Source organism: Mya arenaria, chromosome 15, assembly GCF_026914265.1.
Source record: "Mya arenaria isolate MELC-2E11 chromosome 15, ASM2691426v1".
NCBI classification, from domain to species: domain Eukaryota; kingdom Metazoa; phylum Mollusca; class Bivalvia; order Myida; family Myidae; genus Mya; species Mya arenaria.
In genome coordinates, this window is record NC_069136.1 from 3,549,665 (window position 1) to 3,568,760 (window position 19,096).

Genomic DNA, 19,096 nt, shown 5'->3' on the forward strand with positions numbered 1-19,096 from the left:
TAAGCAAAATTATGTGTGGCCGCAGCCTCTTAATATAGCGACAAAAACATTTGACGTCATCTGCGAAAAGGACCTTATTGCGGAACAAACCATGACGTACGTCATAAAGCAGCTGCTTTCACACGTTTATGTTGATATTTATAGTTTATACTGCACACAGAGTGATAAAATGTTTTTCTACTAGACTATACAGTCCTATGTGACAAAAAGTGTAGGCTTTGATCAGCCGCCGGGCAGAACGAGGCGTCTGGTCAAATCTTGCACATTGTGTCCCTCCATAAGGTCCTTTTCCCACACAACGTCATTTTTCAGCCGTTTTAGATCTGCAGTCCTGTGCTTTTCAGCTTATTGTAGAGCTAAGCCATTAAAATGTTTAGTGTCCTGAAAAAAAATGAAACTGCGTAGACGGTCAGTGTGACACGTGCTCGCTTAGCCCATTCAGCCCTAGCGACGAGTTTCAGCGTCCTTTGCAAAAACGTGTAAACCAGATCAGAGGGCTCCTGATGGAGCCCTCTGATCAGGGTTTCACTTTTTGTAAAAAATTTAGATTTATTCATATTTTTTTCTCAAAAAAATCCCCCAAAATCTCAGACTGAATTTGTCTTTATAGATCGCATGGAAAAGTCCATTTTAAGGCTAATGCTCAAGGAACTATCTGCACTTTTGTTTTAACGCACTTATGCCTAAAGTCGACAAAAGTAGACATAGGCAAATGGTGTAGACCCAGATAAGCGGACTATGTTTGCTCAACCTGAAATTTCCAAAAAAATCAAAAATCTTAACACTTTGGAAAGTTTGTCCTTATTGTATCAAAATAGACTGTTCCGTGGAATAAATTGGAAAATCCCACTATTAATTCAGGCATGAATAGTAGTGATGTACTGATTAATCAGAAAGTCAACGAATCGTTGACGAGTAGCCCTCTGACTTGACGATGACGGCCGCAAATATTCGTTGACGAAATTTGCCCAAACCCGAAAATGCTTCATTAGTACTGTAGAAGGCATGCGTCTTTGCCTTCGAAAAAATACTGCACTTTTATCACTAGTTTTTAATTGAAAGAAAGTATTTTTCTATAAGTTCTCTATATCCTCCTATATACCCCCAACTTTTGTGTCGGGGGATAACAATACTGTATCAAGCATCAAAGAGTATTATAGTAGTCATTTAACCTTTACAACATTAGTTCTAATGAAGTTTTGCAACTTTTCTCACAAACATTAATACTGTCCCTTTTAGTTGACTTTAGTCGATTAATCGTCAACTTTGACCACTGATTAATCGACGAACTTTTTGGGGGCTGATTACAATCACTAATGAATAGGTTAAGTGATTACCGAATTATTTTTTTAAAATGGTTCTTTCATATTTTACCTCATTCTAACTGCAAGTTCACGATTATACTAGCAAATGTTACTACCGCTGTTATGATATACCACTATACCGGTATATCGAGGGGTTGCTGCCAGAAGCACATAGCTCCTTCTGGCAGTAATCCCTCGATATCATTCGATGTAATTTACACAGGTTCTTAAGACCTCCAAACTGTGTGCAAGAATAGCGGTCCATTCAAGACCTAGGGACTGTTACAGAGGGACTTCGAAATTTCCTTAACATTGAGTTAATGTTTCGTTAATGTTTGCTGGTAAATAATGGTTACAGTAGTGAACTTGATTAAATTGACAACTCTTCCGGTTCCGGTTTGGTATTACTGATTGAATTATGGGATGTGTCAATTCTTATGCAAAATAGTTTGGATGCTGGGACTCTCACAGCTGGCGGTGTCTCACAAAGTTTCCATCTGTAGGTATTTGCAACGCTCAAATACATGTATAATGGCCACAAAATGTTTGAAAACGCTGGATTTTCTTAGTTTGTTAAAGCTTTTAATGGCATCATTGATTAAAAGGTTAAATACTGTGGTACACGTATTAAGGTTAGGTGTTGATAATTATGACAAAAAGTTATGTTTATTGTTTAGCGATTTATTAACACAACGAGCTTCATTAATACTAACCCTATCCAATACAGTAACAATTATTAACGTATAAAACATGATAAAAAGTATACATAATTCGAATTATCTGCACTGATTAACCCAATCATCCAAATTGGTAGAGCTGTTACGAGTATCCGAGTACTCGGATATCCGTGAATCAGGCCTAAAAATCGTGTACGGATATTCGTCATTGCCGAGACCGGTGGATCGCAATCTTTTGCACATTATATAAGTTATACAAAGTATAACGTTTTTGTTCATTATCTTGCCATTTTAAACTGTTCATTTCTGAACAGAAAGTAAAGAATCAATCTATAGGTAGCAACGAACCTTTGTCATTATATAAGATTCGATGATATTCTTGTATGAATTTTCAAAACACAAAAACATGTTTTGAAATTAAATCTTAAATCAGAATGACAATGAACAAGAAATTAATTATAATTTTATGGATATAAAATAATAAATAAATAAATCGGGCTTATTGGTTGACAGGACTGATACACACACGCTTTGTAAAATAAATAATTTGCCAGCATTAACGTTTGACTTAAATGATTCGTATGTGAGCTATTCACTAGGAGAAAGAAACTACTGAGTAAGAACAGTCATAAGGGTATTGCTAGTATTTGCTATCTTTCCATTGCTGTGTTGTTATTATTATGTCTCCCCTTCTCTGAAAGGGGGGAGACATATTGTATTTGTAGTTATTCTTATTCTTATTCTTATTATTCTTAGTCTTCTGGGAATTTTTTTGTCCGAGGCAGAACTCGGAAACTACTTGAAGGAATTGATTGAAACTTGGAACATAGCTAGATGGCGATGTGAAGTTGTGCCCCTTGCAAGAGTTATAACTCTAGACCATTTTTTTGCAGAGTTATCTCCCCTTTTTCAATTTTTTAATGGTGTACTTTGTCCAGAGCAGAACTCAGAAGCTACTTGAAGGAATTGATGGAAACTTGGAATATAAATAGATGGCGATCTGCAGTTGTGCATCCTGCAAGAGTTATAACTCTAGGCCACTTTGTTGCAAAGTTATCTCCCCTTGTTCAATAGTTAAATAGTGTAAACTTTGTCCAGAGCATACTATGACAACTACTGGATGGAATTTTATAAAACTTCATACAATTGTAAAGCTCAATGAGAGGAAATGCATTATTCAGGGGCCATAACTCTTAATTACATAATCACAGAGTTATGTCCCTTTGTTACTTTTTCTTATCTAGTTCTTCTTCTTATTCTTCTGGGAATTTTTTGTCCGGAGCAGAACTCGGAAACTACTTGAAGGAATTGATTGAAACTTGGAACATAGATAGATGGCGATGTGAAGTTGTGCACCTTGCAAGAGTTATAACTCTAGGCCATTTTGTTGCAGAGTTATCTCCCCTTTTTCAATATTTTTATAGTGTACTTTGTCCAGAGCATAACTGAGAAACTACTTTAAGGAAATGATTGAAACTTGCAACATAGATGACGATGTAAAGTTGTGCATCCTGCAAGAGTTATAACTCTAAGCCAATTTGTTGCAGAGTTATCTCCCCTTGTTCAATAGTTAAATAGTGTAAACTTTGTCCAGAGCATACTATGACAATTACTGGATGGAATTTTATAAAACTTCATAGAATGGTAAAGCTCAATGAGAGGAAATGCATTATGCAGGGGCCATAACTCTACTTTACCTAATTACACAGTTATTTCCCTTTGCTACTTTTTCTTATTTGGAGCATACCATGAAAAGTATTGGATGTAATTTGATAAAACTTCATAGAATGATAAAGTTCAATGAGAGGGATTGCTTTGTACAGGAACCATTACTCTAATTTACTTCATGACAAAGTTGTCTCCCATTCTTTAGGTCAAACATATGCTAGGGGAGACATCTGTTTTCGACGCTATGCTCGAAAACAACACCCATCTAGTTTTCAAACTGAATTTCGATGAACAGATGATGAAAGCTATAACACAAATATCAAAATAGATATTATTCTACAACACAAATTTAAAGAAAATGATTTTCGTAAGGTGTTTATGTGGTCGTTAATTAATGCTGATGATTCGTGGTTCGATCTGTGAATCGTCATCTCTGACTCGTGGATCGAATCGGATCGCCACTTGACCGGCGATCCACAGCCCTACAAATTGGACAATCATTATGTAATAATTAAAATTGATAATAGAACTATCACTAAAATATTTTGATGCTCTTTTCTGACAATATTGTCAATATTGTCAAACATTCTATTTTATCTAGAAGTCGGAGGCAAAATTACCTATTTATATTTCAAAGTGATATAAACCTTCAAAGCAAATAAATAGGATCCTGATGAAACAACTACAGATGCTGTCTCGACGGGGTCCAAACTATTTACATATCAAATTGGTTACAGGGTTGATTGTTCATACTTCTTTATATCCAGAAGTTCTTTTTACAATATTCAGTTAAAAAAAACTAATGTCTTGCTGTCAGTTTTTGATTGCCTCCAACTGTCCCCACTTTCAGGAAACGACTTAAGCCTCTTGGTGGGCCAATTTGGAAATTGGTTCCTGATCCAATTTTGTTAACAGATCTGATCATCATGTCTACTAGAAGTAAGACATGTTATATCTAAATCCATACATTTTGAAATTTTAAATTCATTCAGCCCTAGTGTCAAAGATAAGCGTGGAATCATACCGATTCGACCCAATAGCTTAATGCATTTTATATATTATATATAACATATTGGGTCTAAAGCCCCAGTAAAATGATGGGTCTGACCCAAGAAGTTGGTGACACTAAAAAGGTACCTATGTCTCAAGATTTTCTGATGTATATTGATATACATAGCATTCCAACAGTCAATCTATACTGTATATAGGACAGTGACGCCTGTATCACTATTATATCTAGTAGGTCCCAATAAATATGGATAGGATTATAGTCCCAATAAGTTGGCGAGTTTAAGTATATATATATATATATATATATATATATATATATATATATATATATATATATATATATATATATATGACATGGTTCCCTTGGTTGTGAAAACAATCAAATAAATTTTATGAAATGTTGTTTATATTATTTAGCTTTTTGTTGATGAACTGCAATAACATAGAACCGGGAAGAGTTGTCTTGAAGTGAGCGACAGATCCCAGTGATTAGATCATTTAAAGACATTTGGCCGAAACGTACAAGGGCTGTTCACAAACATGGAGCTTGACTCTTCGATAAAGTCACATTTAATTAGTAGATGACTATATACTATGTAAAATGTTCATGGCCCAATGTAGACTCACCTCGGTCTTATCTTATCAAAATACTAATGTGTTCCAATGTTGTGTTAGATAATGGCCTATCATACGAATAAAACCTATCGTTGTGCACCAATATCAATCAACTTGAAGACACTATGAGACTGCATCGTGATGTGTCAAAATAGTAGACCTTCAATGTTCGCTCACCCGTATCTCTTTATATGTTTTAATGTGCCATTGAAATCATCATCAACGTAAGCCAGAGTATATATATATATATATATATATATATATATATATATATATATATATACATATATTTATTTCTAGCACACCGGATAGGCATTTCCGGTGAATTCAGCCGTGCTGGAAAACTCCATCTGGCATCCCCCCATGCCAGATGAGTCACGCGCTGTGACGTAATACTTTCAATTTCTTTTATTAAACACTTAACGTAGCCATAGTTGTGAGATTTCAATAGATGAGTTCGATTAACATTAACTTTACAAAAATATTCCTTTAAAACAAATGAAAATAACCCTTAAAAGACGTGATATCAAAGAACTTATTGACGTATGCAGTGAATACAAATTACTCCGCGTCATGACGTCAGTAAACATCATCGCACGCGCATTTTGGTGAAATGTACAAACACGCGCTTTCTTATGTATTTTCTTCACAAAAAATGTAATTTCAGGTATGCTAGAAAAATATCTATCATGTGTGTCCGTTCCGGATAGAAAAATCCGACCCTCGGGCTCGCTGCGTAGCCGATAACTCGGCAAGCCTCGTTACCTGGCAACGCAGGTGCCCTCGGCCAGATTTTTCTATCCGGAACGGGAACACATGACAGATATTATTAATATTACGCCGAGAAAAGGACACATTCGACAAACTGATTCATTTTAGTAAGCTTAAATTACTAATATGGTTGTTCAAAAGTTTGCGGCTTTTTATTTGGTCGAAAGGGCTATTACAGCTTTTTACTGTATCAGCTTTTAAGTATTGAAAAGACACTTTTCAAACTTTTGGTTGCGATGCATTAAGCCTGAAAATAAAAATTCTGTTTTGTCAAACAAATGACCAAAAATCAGTTATTGTTCAGGAGTATACAAAAAGAGTGCTTGTTTTTGTTCAACAAGTTTCGGTTGAACCGTCTCAAATAGCATATAAGTCGCTAATCTACCACTTATTCACTTATTTTTCCGATTTTAAGCAGGCCAGTGTTTCTTTGAGAACACTGTTTTTTTTTGGCTTAAAACTCAATGAAAACATAATTTGACACTGTATCGCAAACATGCATCAAAAATTTTCTCGTTAGCGTCGGCAACGTCCACGTCATCAGGTTCGGCGGCGTCCTCGTCATCAGGAACGGCAGCGTCCTTGTCATCAGGGTCGGCTGCGTCCTCGTCATTATGGTAGGCAGCGTCCTCGTCATTAGGGTCGGCAGCCTCCTCGTCACCAGGGTCGGCAGCGTCCACGTCATCAGGGTCGGCGGCGTCCTCGTCATTAGGGTCGGCGGCGTCCTCATCATAAGGGTCGGCAGCGTCCACGTCATCAGGGTCGGCGGCGTCCTCGTCATCAGGGTCGGCGTCGTCCTCGTCATTACGGTCGGCAACGTCCACGTCATTAGGGTCGGCGGCGTTCTCGTCATCAGGGCCGGCAGCGTCCTTTTCATCAGGGTCGGCGGCGTCCGCGTCATCAGGTCGGCGGTGTCCTAGTCATCAGGGTCGGTGGCGTCCTAGTCATCAGGGTCGGTGGCGACTATGTCATCAAGGTCGGCGGCGTTCTCGTTATTAGTGTCGGCGGCGACCATGTCATCAAGGTCGGCGGCGTTCTCGTTATCAGTGTCGGCGGCGACCATGTCATCAAGGTCGGTGGCGTCCTCGTTATCAGGGCCGGCGGCGTCCTCGTCATCAGGGTCGGCGGCGTCTTAGCAATCAGGATCGGCGGCGTCCACGTCATCAGATCGGTGGCGTCCTCGTCACCAGGGTCGGCAGCGTCCATGTCATCAGGGCCGGTGGCGTCCTCTTCATCATGGTCGGCGGCGTCCTCGTCATTAGGGTCGGCAACGTCCTCGTCACAAGGGACGGTGGGGTCAACGTCGTTCAAAAACTTAAACCTTGGCCATAACTAAAAACACTGTTAAAAATAAAACAAAAACTTGGTATAAAAGTTGCCAGAGCCAATTCGCACAGTAAAACAAGTCATTACCTTTGTTACATTTACAGAGTTATGTCTCTCTTTAAGATAAGCTTGCGCTCCCTGATGATTTTGTCCTGTTTCATGATTAAAAAATATTCAAAGTATTAAGGTTCTATCAAGAACATTTTTAAGAGTTTATGTATATTTCTATACGAACTAAAGGAAGCATGGTTCCTATTTAAAGCATAGTATTTGTCCGTTATCTATACATAAAAGTGCATATGTACCTGGTTATACAAGACAAAAAATATGTATAACCCTGTATTGGATTCTAATGATGTTTCATCCCATGTGTATATAACACATGCAATCAGAATTTCTTAACATAGACTTTGGTCATCTTAATGTCCCCGGTGCCCTCAGCAATCGCGCGTCCGTTTACAAAGTACGTATCATATGGCAATGTCATGGCAATTTGAAACCCACTGTGCTCGTAGATGCGTTGGGAATAGGGGCCTTCTCCTTTAACCGCTGGAAATCCCAACGCCTTCGCGAATTCCGTTGCTCCTTGTAGCAAATGTTCACCGACATGATGATGACGATAGTTTTCTCTTACGCTCAGACAAAAGAAATGAAACGCCTCCTCGACGTTGTAACGATTAAAGAAATCCAGTTCAGCTTCCCTGTGAGTTATAAACGTGAACAGGTTCTTTGTGCCACCTCCCTCTTTCATCCAGGATAGGTCCGTAAGTCCATCAGATTTCCTCCAGAAACCCGAAATTCGTACGCCCATCATTTCGTTCGTTTCTCTTGAAATCGCTGCCAACGAGATATTATCGATTAAATTCATGTAAGTAAGTTTTTCAAAGTCTTCATCCCAAACGACACCAATGGATTTACTGATCGGTTCGTCTGGAACAAAATTGTTACCCATGACGTCATATGCTTCTTCGTATTTTTCTGGTGTGATAATTTCAAACCTGAACTCTTTGGTGTCAAGACTTTCTCGAATAGTGTCAAGAGTCTGAAAAGAACAACAATATGACCATGTTAGATATCAAGCGGAACATCTCGTCGATTTCCATCGAAAACAAATTCGATTGTATGTGAACGGTTTACAATGTTTTACCATTTACTCCGTTGCAAGTAGATCGCGTAGTTATTTCAATTTAGCAGTTCAACCGAAGGAATTAACTCTCATGAATCTGTATTATCTATGCAATTATACATTTCACAAGTAATCATTTGAATTTTGCAAGACAAATTACACGTTTAAATCATGCAATTGATAAATATAACTATTATGAATTTTAGGAACTTCTAATAATGCATCAGAGGTCGTTTTGGATGGAAAATAACGGAGATGCGCCGATTGTGGTGGAGATAACAAAACGACGTTAAATATCTGGAGGTAGTATAATACTTTAACCGTAAGAAAACGACTACTTTTTGCTGACTTATGTATTTTAGTTAGCACAAACACCACGCGCGCACACACACGCACGCACGCACGCGCGTGCATACATGCGCACACACACACGCACCCACGCCAGCACACACACACACACACACACGTTTTATTTTGCCACAGTAACATATCGTTACAATAGTCATGTAATAGCATTTGGTAGTAAACCTCATGCAGACAGTCATTTCCCAAGTTTAAATTATATAAAGACAAACAAAAATCCCAATATTATTTCCTTGCCCTTTAATGGGGGAGGGTGATAATTGTAACTCATATTTTTTGTCATTTTATATTTATTACAAACTTCAAGACGTGTATGGCTTGATAAAAAAATCGTCAAGTACCTCTTCAAAACTAATAAATATTCAGCAACTTTCCTTAAATGTGTATACATTATTACCTGACATTGGTACGTAGTTTATCGAAAACACGATTTCATTCAACTCAATTAACCTCTAGAAATGTGTTACTTATGTGGAAACTATGCATACTTTCTTGACAAATAAATAACTGCCTTAACTTTAATTTGTATTATTCTCACTAGCAAAGTCATTAAGGCGGGAACATCCCCGGCACACCAACCCGTAAATTGTCCATTGCAAGTGTCTTGAGGATTATTGTCATGTTGAGAACCTATTATGCTGGTTTCATGTAAAAGGGACACACCCACATACCCCAAAGTTTGCCACCTCTTACGTCTAATGCTGAATCCGCCTCTGCAGATTATTGCAGAAAAGCAATGATACATGCAGTATATTTCAGTAGTGCTTTGGTTTTATAGGATTGCAAGATGTAAACCCACCTTAAATGTGAATTTAAACCTTAACGCATACATCGCTTAACCTTACGGCATCTATAAACAGTAAATATTTCTTACCTTCTGTGCAACCTCAAGCGTGATTTTATCACAAATTCCCATTTCCGGATTAATTCTTCAAGGATGTTAAACTATGTAACAAAACGAGAAGTACCCGTGAATTGTGGCAACTACATGGAGATTCGCATTAATTTACACAACGTTAAGTCATTCGTGTGAAGATGCCTACATTGAAAACAGTGCAACCTTCTTCAAGGTTAAATTGTCCTCTAGATAAATGAACTTCAGCCACAAATACACATATAATCTATATCACGGGCCAGTCAGCCCTGTGGCAGCTGTGTTTTGATAGCGTTCGTCATTGATATGTGGAAAGGAGGTCTGCTAAACCAAGGTTACACCAGGCCTCAATATCACCAAAATACTTAAGTCAAAGCACAGTCTTAGACTCAACTCATTTTACCATAATTTAAGCAAAGTATAATTCAAAGTCTTGCATACTTTTATTCTTTTTTGTAAGCGTACTTTTCATTGAAAGAAGGGTCGATTACTCAGACCTTTGTTAACGGAACCAACGTGATTAACGTTATCGTTGTTAACCCTCAAATATTCACTACTGTGGCAGTTTCATTGCCAGGTTTGTGATCTGCAGCACTTGTAGACATTTTGTGGGAACTGCTTCATGCCTCTTCAAATAAAATATCGGGAAGACATAAGTCACTTTTTTAAGTTAACAACGATTTCGTTAACAACGTTGTTGACTTAAACAAAGGACTAAACAATCGGCCCAATATTTAACAGTTTTAACATTGTTATGTAAACGTTGATTCATTGATTTAAAAGGAAAAAAAAAACACATTCAACACCCTTAAGTAGCATTTCTGTCGATTTTTTTACATTAATAAATAAAGTGGCTTTAATGAATGACATGTATAAAGTTAGGGAATAAATTGTGAACAATCATCAATAAAGTATTAAACAGACATCAATCAGTTAACATCATATAATAAATCGTGATATTCTCAAAATTAGTTTTCATTATTTTGTTTTTGAACATAGGGGAACCCGTGACGTTTTTTTTTGGGGGGGGGGAATAATGGTGGTCACTTCTGCCTCTAGTTTATCTCATTCAGAATTAAGGACTTGAATCTGCAATACATAACATCAAAATGGACAAAATGCACCATTTGTGCAAAGAAAACAACCAAAACACAACTAAAACTCGCCTTTTCTGAACATATGCTTACGGTACAAAAATACTTGTGTTACATGTTATAGAAGAAAATGAGAGAAAGTGTTTTAACAACGTCTTGACAAACTACCACGTGACTAAAAAACTCAAAAATAACTTAATTTAACTATCGCCATCCATTGCAAACTTAATAACAACATTTGTCAGTTTCCTTACAAGTCTACGTTTAAATTTCCACATTTTCAAATTATGAACCAACTTCCTCCATTTTAACTGAATTGATGATTTTTAGATTAGGCAAATACCAAAAGCAGAAAAAAGTTCATCTCTTTTAAAGATGTATTAATTGAGTACAGTGTGTTTACTGACATATATTTTTGTATCATAGTTCCATATTTTCTACACTTAAAAATACAGAATTCAGTCCTGAACAAAACAAAATGTTTAATTGTAATGTATACTCCATCATTAATTAGGGTGTAGCCCCCATCACCCGTATGGTACTCAGTATACAGGGGCTCAGTAAACGAAGTGATCGGACCTTTAAAGAATTTTGGCATAACAGTCAAACTGCGATAACTCGAGCAGGCGTGACTCGGAAACTGCGGAACGGTCGAGGTCGCGGCAAGTTATAGTGTTTTCAGCTCGCAGACTCTCAAAATAGTTAATTATTTGTATTCTTACACTAGTTTTGTTCCGTTTGGGGGTTCTTTTTCAAATACCTTTGGAATGAATGGAGTTAAATATTGATGCAGTAGTAAATATATCATTTAGAAACATCATTAGATGAACTGTTAGATTTTCATAATATAAAACATAAATTGAAAATGGGGAATTTCACAGGATATCTTGAAAAATATAAAGGACTGGCCCTTCAGGAAATATCCGGGTATCGGCTTCGGCAAAGAAGGTTAAACAGGCCCTGGAAGGAGTGGGGATTACACCCTTATTTTATGTTCAAAGTTTCTTTTGTCATCATATTATCCCCAGTACCTTCAATGAGTTTCCTCCCCTCCCAGTGCCTTAAAGTTTGGACCCCAGTCACATTCGACCCAAAGGGTCTCTAAAGTTTCTAATAATCAAAATATCGTCTTTGGTAAAAAATCTCAGTAAAAACTAATTATGAATACACGGTTTGGTCTTACGTCTTATTTTAAACACTTGACAGTTGCTAGGGCAGATGCAGTATGGTTCCTCGTGTTTTCTATTGTTTAATACGCTTCAGTTATTAAGAATCTTTAGCAATTAAATGTTTACGATATACTTATATTCTTGTGATGTGTGTGACGCAAATTAACCTGAACTTTTTTTCTTGGTGTTTCTCATAATTTTGACGCCCTATATCCTGATAGATACTGTCTTCTCTGTCCGAAATACCTTGTGACCGCGTGTGGCGGTGCTGTTACTGTAGTTATGACAACGGGTACAGATATTCTACACAATAAACACACCATTTCGTCAAATAAAAATGGCGTGCACATTCTTTGGTCCAAATTTTATAAGAGGTAGCAGCAATAATAATGCGGACAAACGAAAGGTGACAACCTTACTTTTTAGTAGAAACTTTAATGTACATTTTCGTTATATTTCTAGTTTGTCATTGATGTTTCATTTACTGATAATTGTGCGAAATCTCTTAATAGTAAACGACAGGCGGCACGACAAAGTTCATGAAGGTTAAGAGTACATATAATATGCACACGTAAAATGAGCCTTAATTTAGAATAAAACTTCTATACTATGGCAGTAAGGACATCGGCTGAATGACGCAACTGATGCGGAAACTGTTGACTATGACAAAGTTGTTTCGAGGTTGTATGTTTTACTATGACAACTCCTGACACTTTTTGCACATCCACACATTCATTCACCTTGCATTGTCCTTTGTTTTATACTTATTATTATCTCTGAAAGTGGATTTACATATATATCATTTATATTATATCATAATGATTGGCGTTCCGTTGCATTAGCCGAAGTTGTCGTCTGGCCAATTTGTTTTATATTCTTAATGCCTAAAGGAAGTTAATTAACTCTCCACTCCCCACCCTCTTTTGTCAAGTTGACTGTTAACGTTAATGACAATCTGTAGTTACTTCCATTAGGTTTTAAAGCAACAGTGCTTGGTTTAAATATTATTATATCAATAAAAAATAATTTCCCCGGGCAAAGAAAAAAAATAGTTTTAAAATTGGAAAAATTCGATGCCTAAATCCGATGCGTTAAACATGTATTTGGTGCGGTCTTACGATATTGATTTTAATCAGTTGAAAATAAAGCATTAAACGGATAGGTACACATGTATCGTGCATCATGGATGTATTGCCGTTTTTCACATTTAACCCGTCGATAAATTCGTAATAGTAATTCAGAAAAACATGGAAAGCGTGGGACTTGAAGAATACACAGATGTTTTAACATTGCCAAGGTATATAGGATAAATACTCAAGGGAATAAAGGGACTAGCTCATGTTTTGGCACCAATTATTTTCCCGGTAATGCATATGAAAACTCTAAAATCTATTTTACTCTGCGAATTACAGGAAAATTTGTCACAAGGACTCATGCACAACAATGAGAGAGTCACTTTAAACTGACAAAGAAACAGGTGCAAACAATAAACTACATTGATTCGATGATGCACGTCTTGGAGAACAGGATTGCAAATACTACTATCGGTGTCTTATCTTCGTATATTTGATAACATTAAAACACTTTATACATTGATCATTCTAAAGGGTGTCAAAACTTCTTACCTTATAAAAATGTATTATTTTTCGGTGTATATGAAGGATTCCTAAACAGAGACAAAATATATGACAAGCTAATCCTCCGGTTTAAACTAAATTATAACAAAAATATACGCACGTTATTTCGGATGAAATAGAATCAATGGTCTAATACATATATTTCAATAGCATGAAATTCACCTTTTATTTGTACCGGCATGTTATGTGAATTCCTTGCTTTGTATTTTGTATAAGTGTTTGTAACACATTTCACTCATATGAGTATATAGAACGGGGATAAAATACTATACATCAAATGGGAATTATCTGGAGTTCATTCTTTCGAATGACATTTTCAAAACAAACAACTAAGCTCAATGTTAATTTTTCAAAACTCGGCATTTTTGCTGTCACCAAGTAAGATTACTGTGTAGGAGGTTTACAAACATAAAGGATATTTTAATAGTACCTTGTAACCTTCATCTATTTGATATCAATCGGAACACCTCGGCCTGTATCTATCTCGGAGATGGCCGAGTTGTTATGATTGAGTTGGTATTTAAATTCAAATTTTCATAATGATAAGCAGGGCTATTATAATTTAAGGTTTCATTTTCAATTAAAGTGTAAAGTTTTATAAAACAAACTAAACTTCATATTTTATCATGCAACGTGGAAACTATTGAAAGCATTGTTCTGCAATTTATGAACTAGTCCCTATGTTGGAATATTTTTAAAATAATATCAAATATATTCGGCGCCCTTCTGGGCGCCGACTAATAAACATCCTTTAATAGATGGCGAAAAGTACTTGAGAATAGATAATCAATAGGCGACATACCTAACGGCCTCGCCTGACGCAAAGTAAGGATAGCCTTACCGATAACAGTTAAACTTGCAGGTTTTAAATTAAAGCAAATGCACAGTAGTTGGTGTCGTGTCAAGATTTATAAATTAAACTACATATATACACCGTTCAGAGGATTTGGATATTGAATACGATATGAGAGTTCGATTCACAGTATTCAAGCAAAATGGATAAAAGAATGTGTAAACCATGTTTATTCGACAATACAAAGAAGGAAGGGGACGGATTTTGTGTACATTGTGTAGAATATCTATGTAACGACTGTTGTCGTGAACACAGGAAGAACACTGGCACGCGCGGTCACAGAGTCCTAAAAGACGAGAACACGCCACAAGATGACGGTGTTTATCAGGAGATAAAGCGTCTGATAACATGTCAGACTCACCCGGAAAAAGACGTCGAGTTTGAATGTTCTGACCATAAACAACTCATTTGTGTCACTTGCTTCACGCATTCTCATAGAGAATGTGAGCATATAGCGGACATATCCTCAGCAGATACAACCCCGGTAGATACAACCGCAACAGATCTACAGACGGACTTGCAACAACTAGAGACACGGAACACCAACGTTACGCGTATGACAAAGAGGAAACTGTCGAGTCTTCAGCATCAAAAGACCCAAGTCAGAAAGGCTTGTTCGGACTTCTCAAAAACAGTAAAGAAACATATAGATTCACTAAAAATTGATGTCGATGCAGAAATCGAAAGGGGTATTGTTCAAGACATATCCGTATTACAAAATGATGAAACAACTATTAAAGAAACAGAAAAGGAAATATCATTTATCAAAAATATGATTAAAGCAGTTGATGGTTTTGAGAGCAACCTGATCAGATCGGTTGTCAGTAGAATGGTTAATATCAAAATTCGAGAAATTGAACAACGTCTAGAAGGCATTCAATCAACACCCGTTAGTCAATATACATTTGAACCTGAAAAGGAGTTAACACATTTCAATTCGCTCGGAAGAATAGTTTCAAGCGAGATGACGGAGCTTGCTTTTCTTGCTATTGACGAACAACAAATATCAAGCGAAGAAGTTATGGATGCACCAACAAAAACCAAAATTGTTACTGCTTCTATACCAGAAGAAAACACAGCTGCCATAAAACTAAGCTCTGAATCAAGTACAAGCGATAAATCGATTCCAAACAGAAGTAAAGATGAAGTCAAATCATTTCTTGACATGAACGTGTCCGAAACGCCTCAGATTATAAACGTGAAAACTAGCAATGATAAAGAAATGTGTTCGATAGTTGCATGCGGTATTTTACCAGAATCGGTGGGGGGTTTAATTGCCCTTGATTCGAACAACTGCAAACTGAAAGTATTCAGTGAGACATTTGCCCCGCTTCACGAAGTAAATCTCTCGGATCAACCCCTAGACATGTGCCTAACATTGCAAAACGATGCATGCACTGCATACATTTGTTTTCCACGCATTAAGACCGTTTCTTTGTACCGCATCTCACAAATGGGTATAACTCCATCTGGTTGTTTTCCGACTAAAAGGCACCCAATTTCAATCACGAGCAGTGGTAACACGCTGTTAGTATTATCTACTGTTAGGGATTTATTACAGACGCCTTCTGCTATCAGAGGTGTCGAAATTATAAGAATTAATGGCAGTCAACATTCAGACCTCAAAAGTTCATTTGACCTTAACAAATGTACACGCATTCGAATGCTAAACGACTTCTTTTTAGTGTCTATTGAGGATATAAGTGTAAATTGTTACAAGCTTAATGGGTTTAAAACAGAAACACTGCAATCAAAATGGAGTTGCAAACAGGGAACACATATGAAAAAAAAACCTGGTGATGTTGAATTTGATAATGCGGGCAATACGTACGTTTGTGTGAAAGAAACTCATGTTATATACCAGGTTAATGCACTCGACGTTAGGGATAGTCGACAACTTTGCCGTGTTGCCTTCCCTCTGTCCTTGTCCATGGACAGTAAATTAAGACGTCTTTTTGTTGGATGTATGAACAATGACAACATGTACATTTATCATTTTTCATGAACAAACTGATTTGTTTTGCATTTAGAATGATGTTGAATTTTCTACCCTAATTTTTGTTTAAAATACAGGATTGACCTTCAGATGCATGACTCGGACTTCAAATACATCACTTGCACTAAAAATACTGAACTTGGACTTCAAACTGAAATGTTTGGCTTGATAGTAATGACTGCGTTACTGCATTCATTGTAGAGTAGTTTTGAACCGAGGTGTTTCATCCTGAAGTGTACACAAACCTCCCAGTGACTAAAGAATTCAACAACAGAGCAAACGCAAAACATTTTAACATAATATAAAGAAAAAGAGCCTCATTGAAATATGTTCATGTTACGGCAGATTAAGTGTTTAAAACTTAGAAATATAGATAGATTCTATATCAATACCAATATTAAAACTGTGTCTCCTACCGAATGGTACGACATGAGCTCAGCAAAACAGTCACATATCATATACAATACAAAAACAAAGAGTCCTAAGCGCCATAACTTTAGTAACTTTTCATAACAATTAAATAACTTAGAACTCGAATTTAAATCGATTGTCACTATCAGCGGTTGGTATCTCATCACTTACACAGACTAGTGCGGTGTCAGATAAAGACCTATCATACAAACCAAAGTTTATTTTAGTGCACCAATTTGAATCATGACATGCATTGGTAGTATGAAGCTGTATCGCGTGCAGTCGAAGATGTATCGGCAAGTAACTACATCTTTCAATTTTAACCTGTACTTCCAAAAACGCTTTAATTGTAGCATGTGAATATTTAAGTATGAAATGTTTTCTAAAGGTGTATAAAACACGCATTCAGTCGTGATAAGGAAGATTAGATCGTTAGACTTCTATATCTCTGTATTAACAAAATCGCTCTTGCATCGAGTCGTACTCAGTATTGAAACATGAAACATGTAATTAGAACTGTCAGTGAATAACTTTTATGTTAACAGATAAACTGATATGTATACATGCTGACATTGTATCGTTGTGAATACCGACACGTTTACAACGTCGACACTGTTTGGAGATAACATCACGGAGCTACATTGTTACGCACCTATTTTTGTAAAAGTGGACATGAAATAAGATTACTTTGTGATGCAGAAGGAAGTGTGCATCTTAGTTTTTGTCACATTTAGTGCGTTCTTACCAATAAATGCGAAGTATGCTTATTGTTTAAACTAAAACTATTCATAACATTAAAGATTAAACATGTTAGATACTAAATGCGGAATCATATTGATTTGGGTGACATGAAATGGAATGAAAGACACAATACTTACTTTGTACCGTTTATGAATTATGGCATTACAACGTAAGGGGTCGAGTAGCGATGAGATAAGGAAATATTGTTGCTAAACACAAATAAACGATGGACAAGACACTGTGTAGACCTTGTGAGTTTGATGAATTGGAAAAGAGGGCAATCGCTTTCTGTATTAACTGTTCTGAATTCCTGTGCACATTATGCTGTAGATCTCACAGGAAAAATACAGTTACCAGGGCTCATCAAATATTGACGGGTGACCTCATGCCAAAAGATGACAAGATATACCAAGAAATACATCGTATTACAAAATGTGGCTCTCATCCCGATAAGGACATAGAGTTTGAATGTGGTGTTCATGGGGTTTTGATTTGTGTGTCCTGTCTTACACACAGTCACAGACATTGTGAGAACGTCAATGACCTTTCACTTGAAAATAATCATGAAGCCTTCGCTTCTATCGCAGACAAACTGCAAGCTCTCAAAGCTAATACTAGAGAAATTCGATTCAATAATGAAAAGAAAACAGCTTTTCTTCAGAATCAGAAACAGGCATTAACTATCGGATTAACAAACTTTGCATCAGAACTGAAACAGCGGGTTGATACACTAAATACCAGAATAATTAATGATAGTGATAAAGAAATTGAATCACACATGAAAGCTACTGAAATAGACAAAAATACTTGTTCTAATATCAGTAAAGACATATTGAACACCGTAGAAATCCAAGAAGCTACGGAGCATCTTGATAATAACGTGTTCAAGTATGTAGTAGGAAAACATTGCGCGGACATGAAAGACAGACTACGTTTAAGCATTGAAGAAATGGAAGCACGCACCACTACTCATTATGCATTTGAAGGAAATTCCTCCCTCAAAAATATTTCGAAATTGGGAAACATAGTTTCAAAAACAGTTGACTTTTCGACCTGTTTGGAAAAAGTAAAAACATATGGTGGTGATAAGGACTGCATCGAAAAGACATCAGATAGCGCTTGTCAGCCTCTGGTTGAGAAAAAAAATAAGTATGACAAGCAGACTTCCAAACGCGAATTAGAAAGCAATAAAAACACTTGTTATGAAACCAAGTCCCTTCTTCTAGCAAGAGTTACAAGATATGGAAAAAGTGTAAAATCAAAAGACGATGAAAAAACTTGCTCCATATCGGCATGTGCTTTACTTCCGGACAGCAAGCTCTTGGTACTTGATTCTCGAAATTGCTCAGTAAAATTACTGGATAAAAATCTGACCGTTTTGCATCAAACAAAACTTGTTGACATACCAACTGACATGTGTGTGTCTAATGTGGAATATGCAGTGTGTTATGTGTGCTGTG

General features: G+C 36.7%; 3 protein-coding genes across 3 annotated transcripts; 1 reads left to right on the forward strand and 2 right to left on the reverse strand.

Moving 5' to 3' along the window:
- Window positions 1-4,036: 4,036 nt before the first annotated feature.
- On the reverse strand, window positions 4,037-7,533 carry LOC128220093 (nucleolin-like). Its single transcript, XM_052928351.1, has 4 exons — window positions 7,475-7,533; window positions 7,234-7,367; window positions 6,543-6,962; window positions 4,037-4,131 (listed from the first exon to the last, which is right to left on the reverse strand). The coding sequence occupies exons 1-4, from the start codon at window positions 7,531-7,533 to the stop codon at window positions 4,037-4,039; spliced, it is 708 nt and encodes a 235-aa protein (XP_052784311.1).
- Window positions 7,506-9,934, reverse strand: LOC128218768 (arylalkylamine N-acetyltransferase 1-like). The gene is made up of 2 exons (XM_052926460.1): window positions 9,736-9,934; window positions 7,506-8,414 (listed from the first exon to the last, which is right to left on the reverse strand). Exons 1-2 carry the CDS (start codon window positions 9,775-9,777, stop codon window positions 7,761-7,763), a joined length of 696 nt encoding a protein of 231 aa, XP_052782420.1. The 5' UTR covers window positions 9,778-9,934; the 3' UTR covers window positions 7,506-7,760.
- A 4,425-nt stretch (window positions 9,935-14,359) lies between these two features.
- On the forward strand, window positions 14,360-16,508 carry LOC128220607 (uncharacterized). The gene has a single exon (XM_052929074.1). The coding sequence runs from the start codon at window positions 14,631-14,633 to the stop codon at window positions 16,491-16,493; it is 1,863 nt and encodes a 620-aa protein (XP_052785034.1). The 5' UTR covers window positions 14,360-14,630; the 3' UTR covers window positions 16,494-16,508.
- Window positions 16,509-19,096: the final 2,588 nt, after the last annotated feature.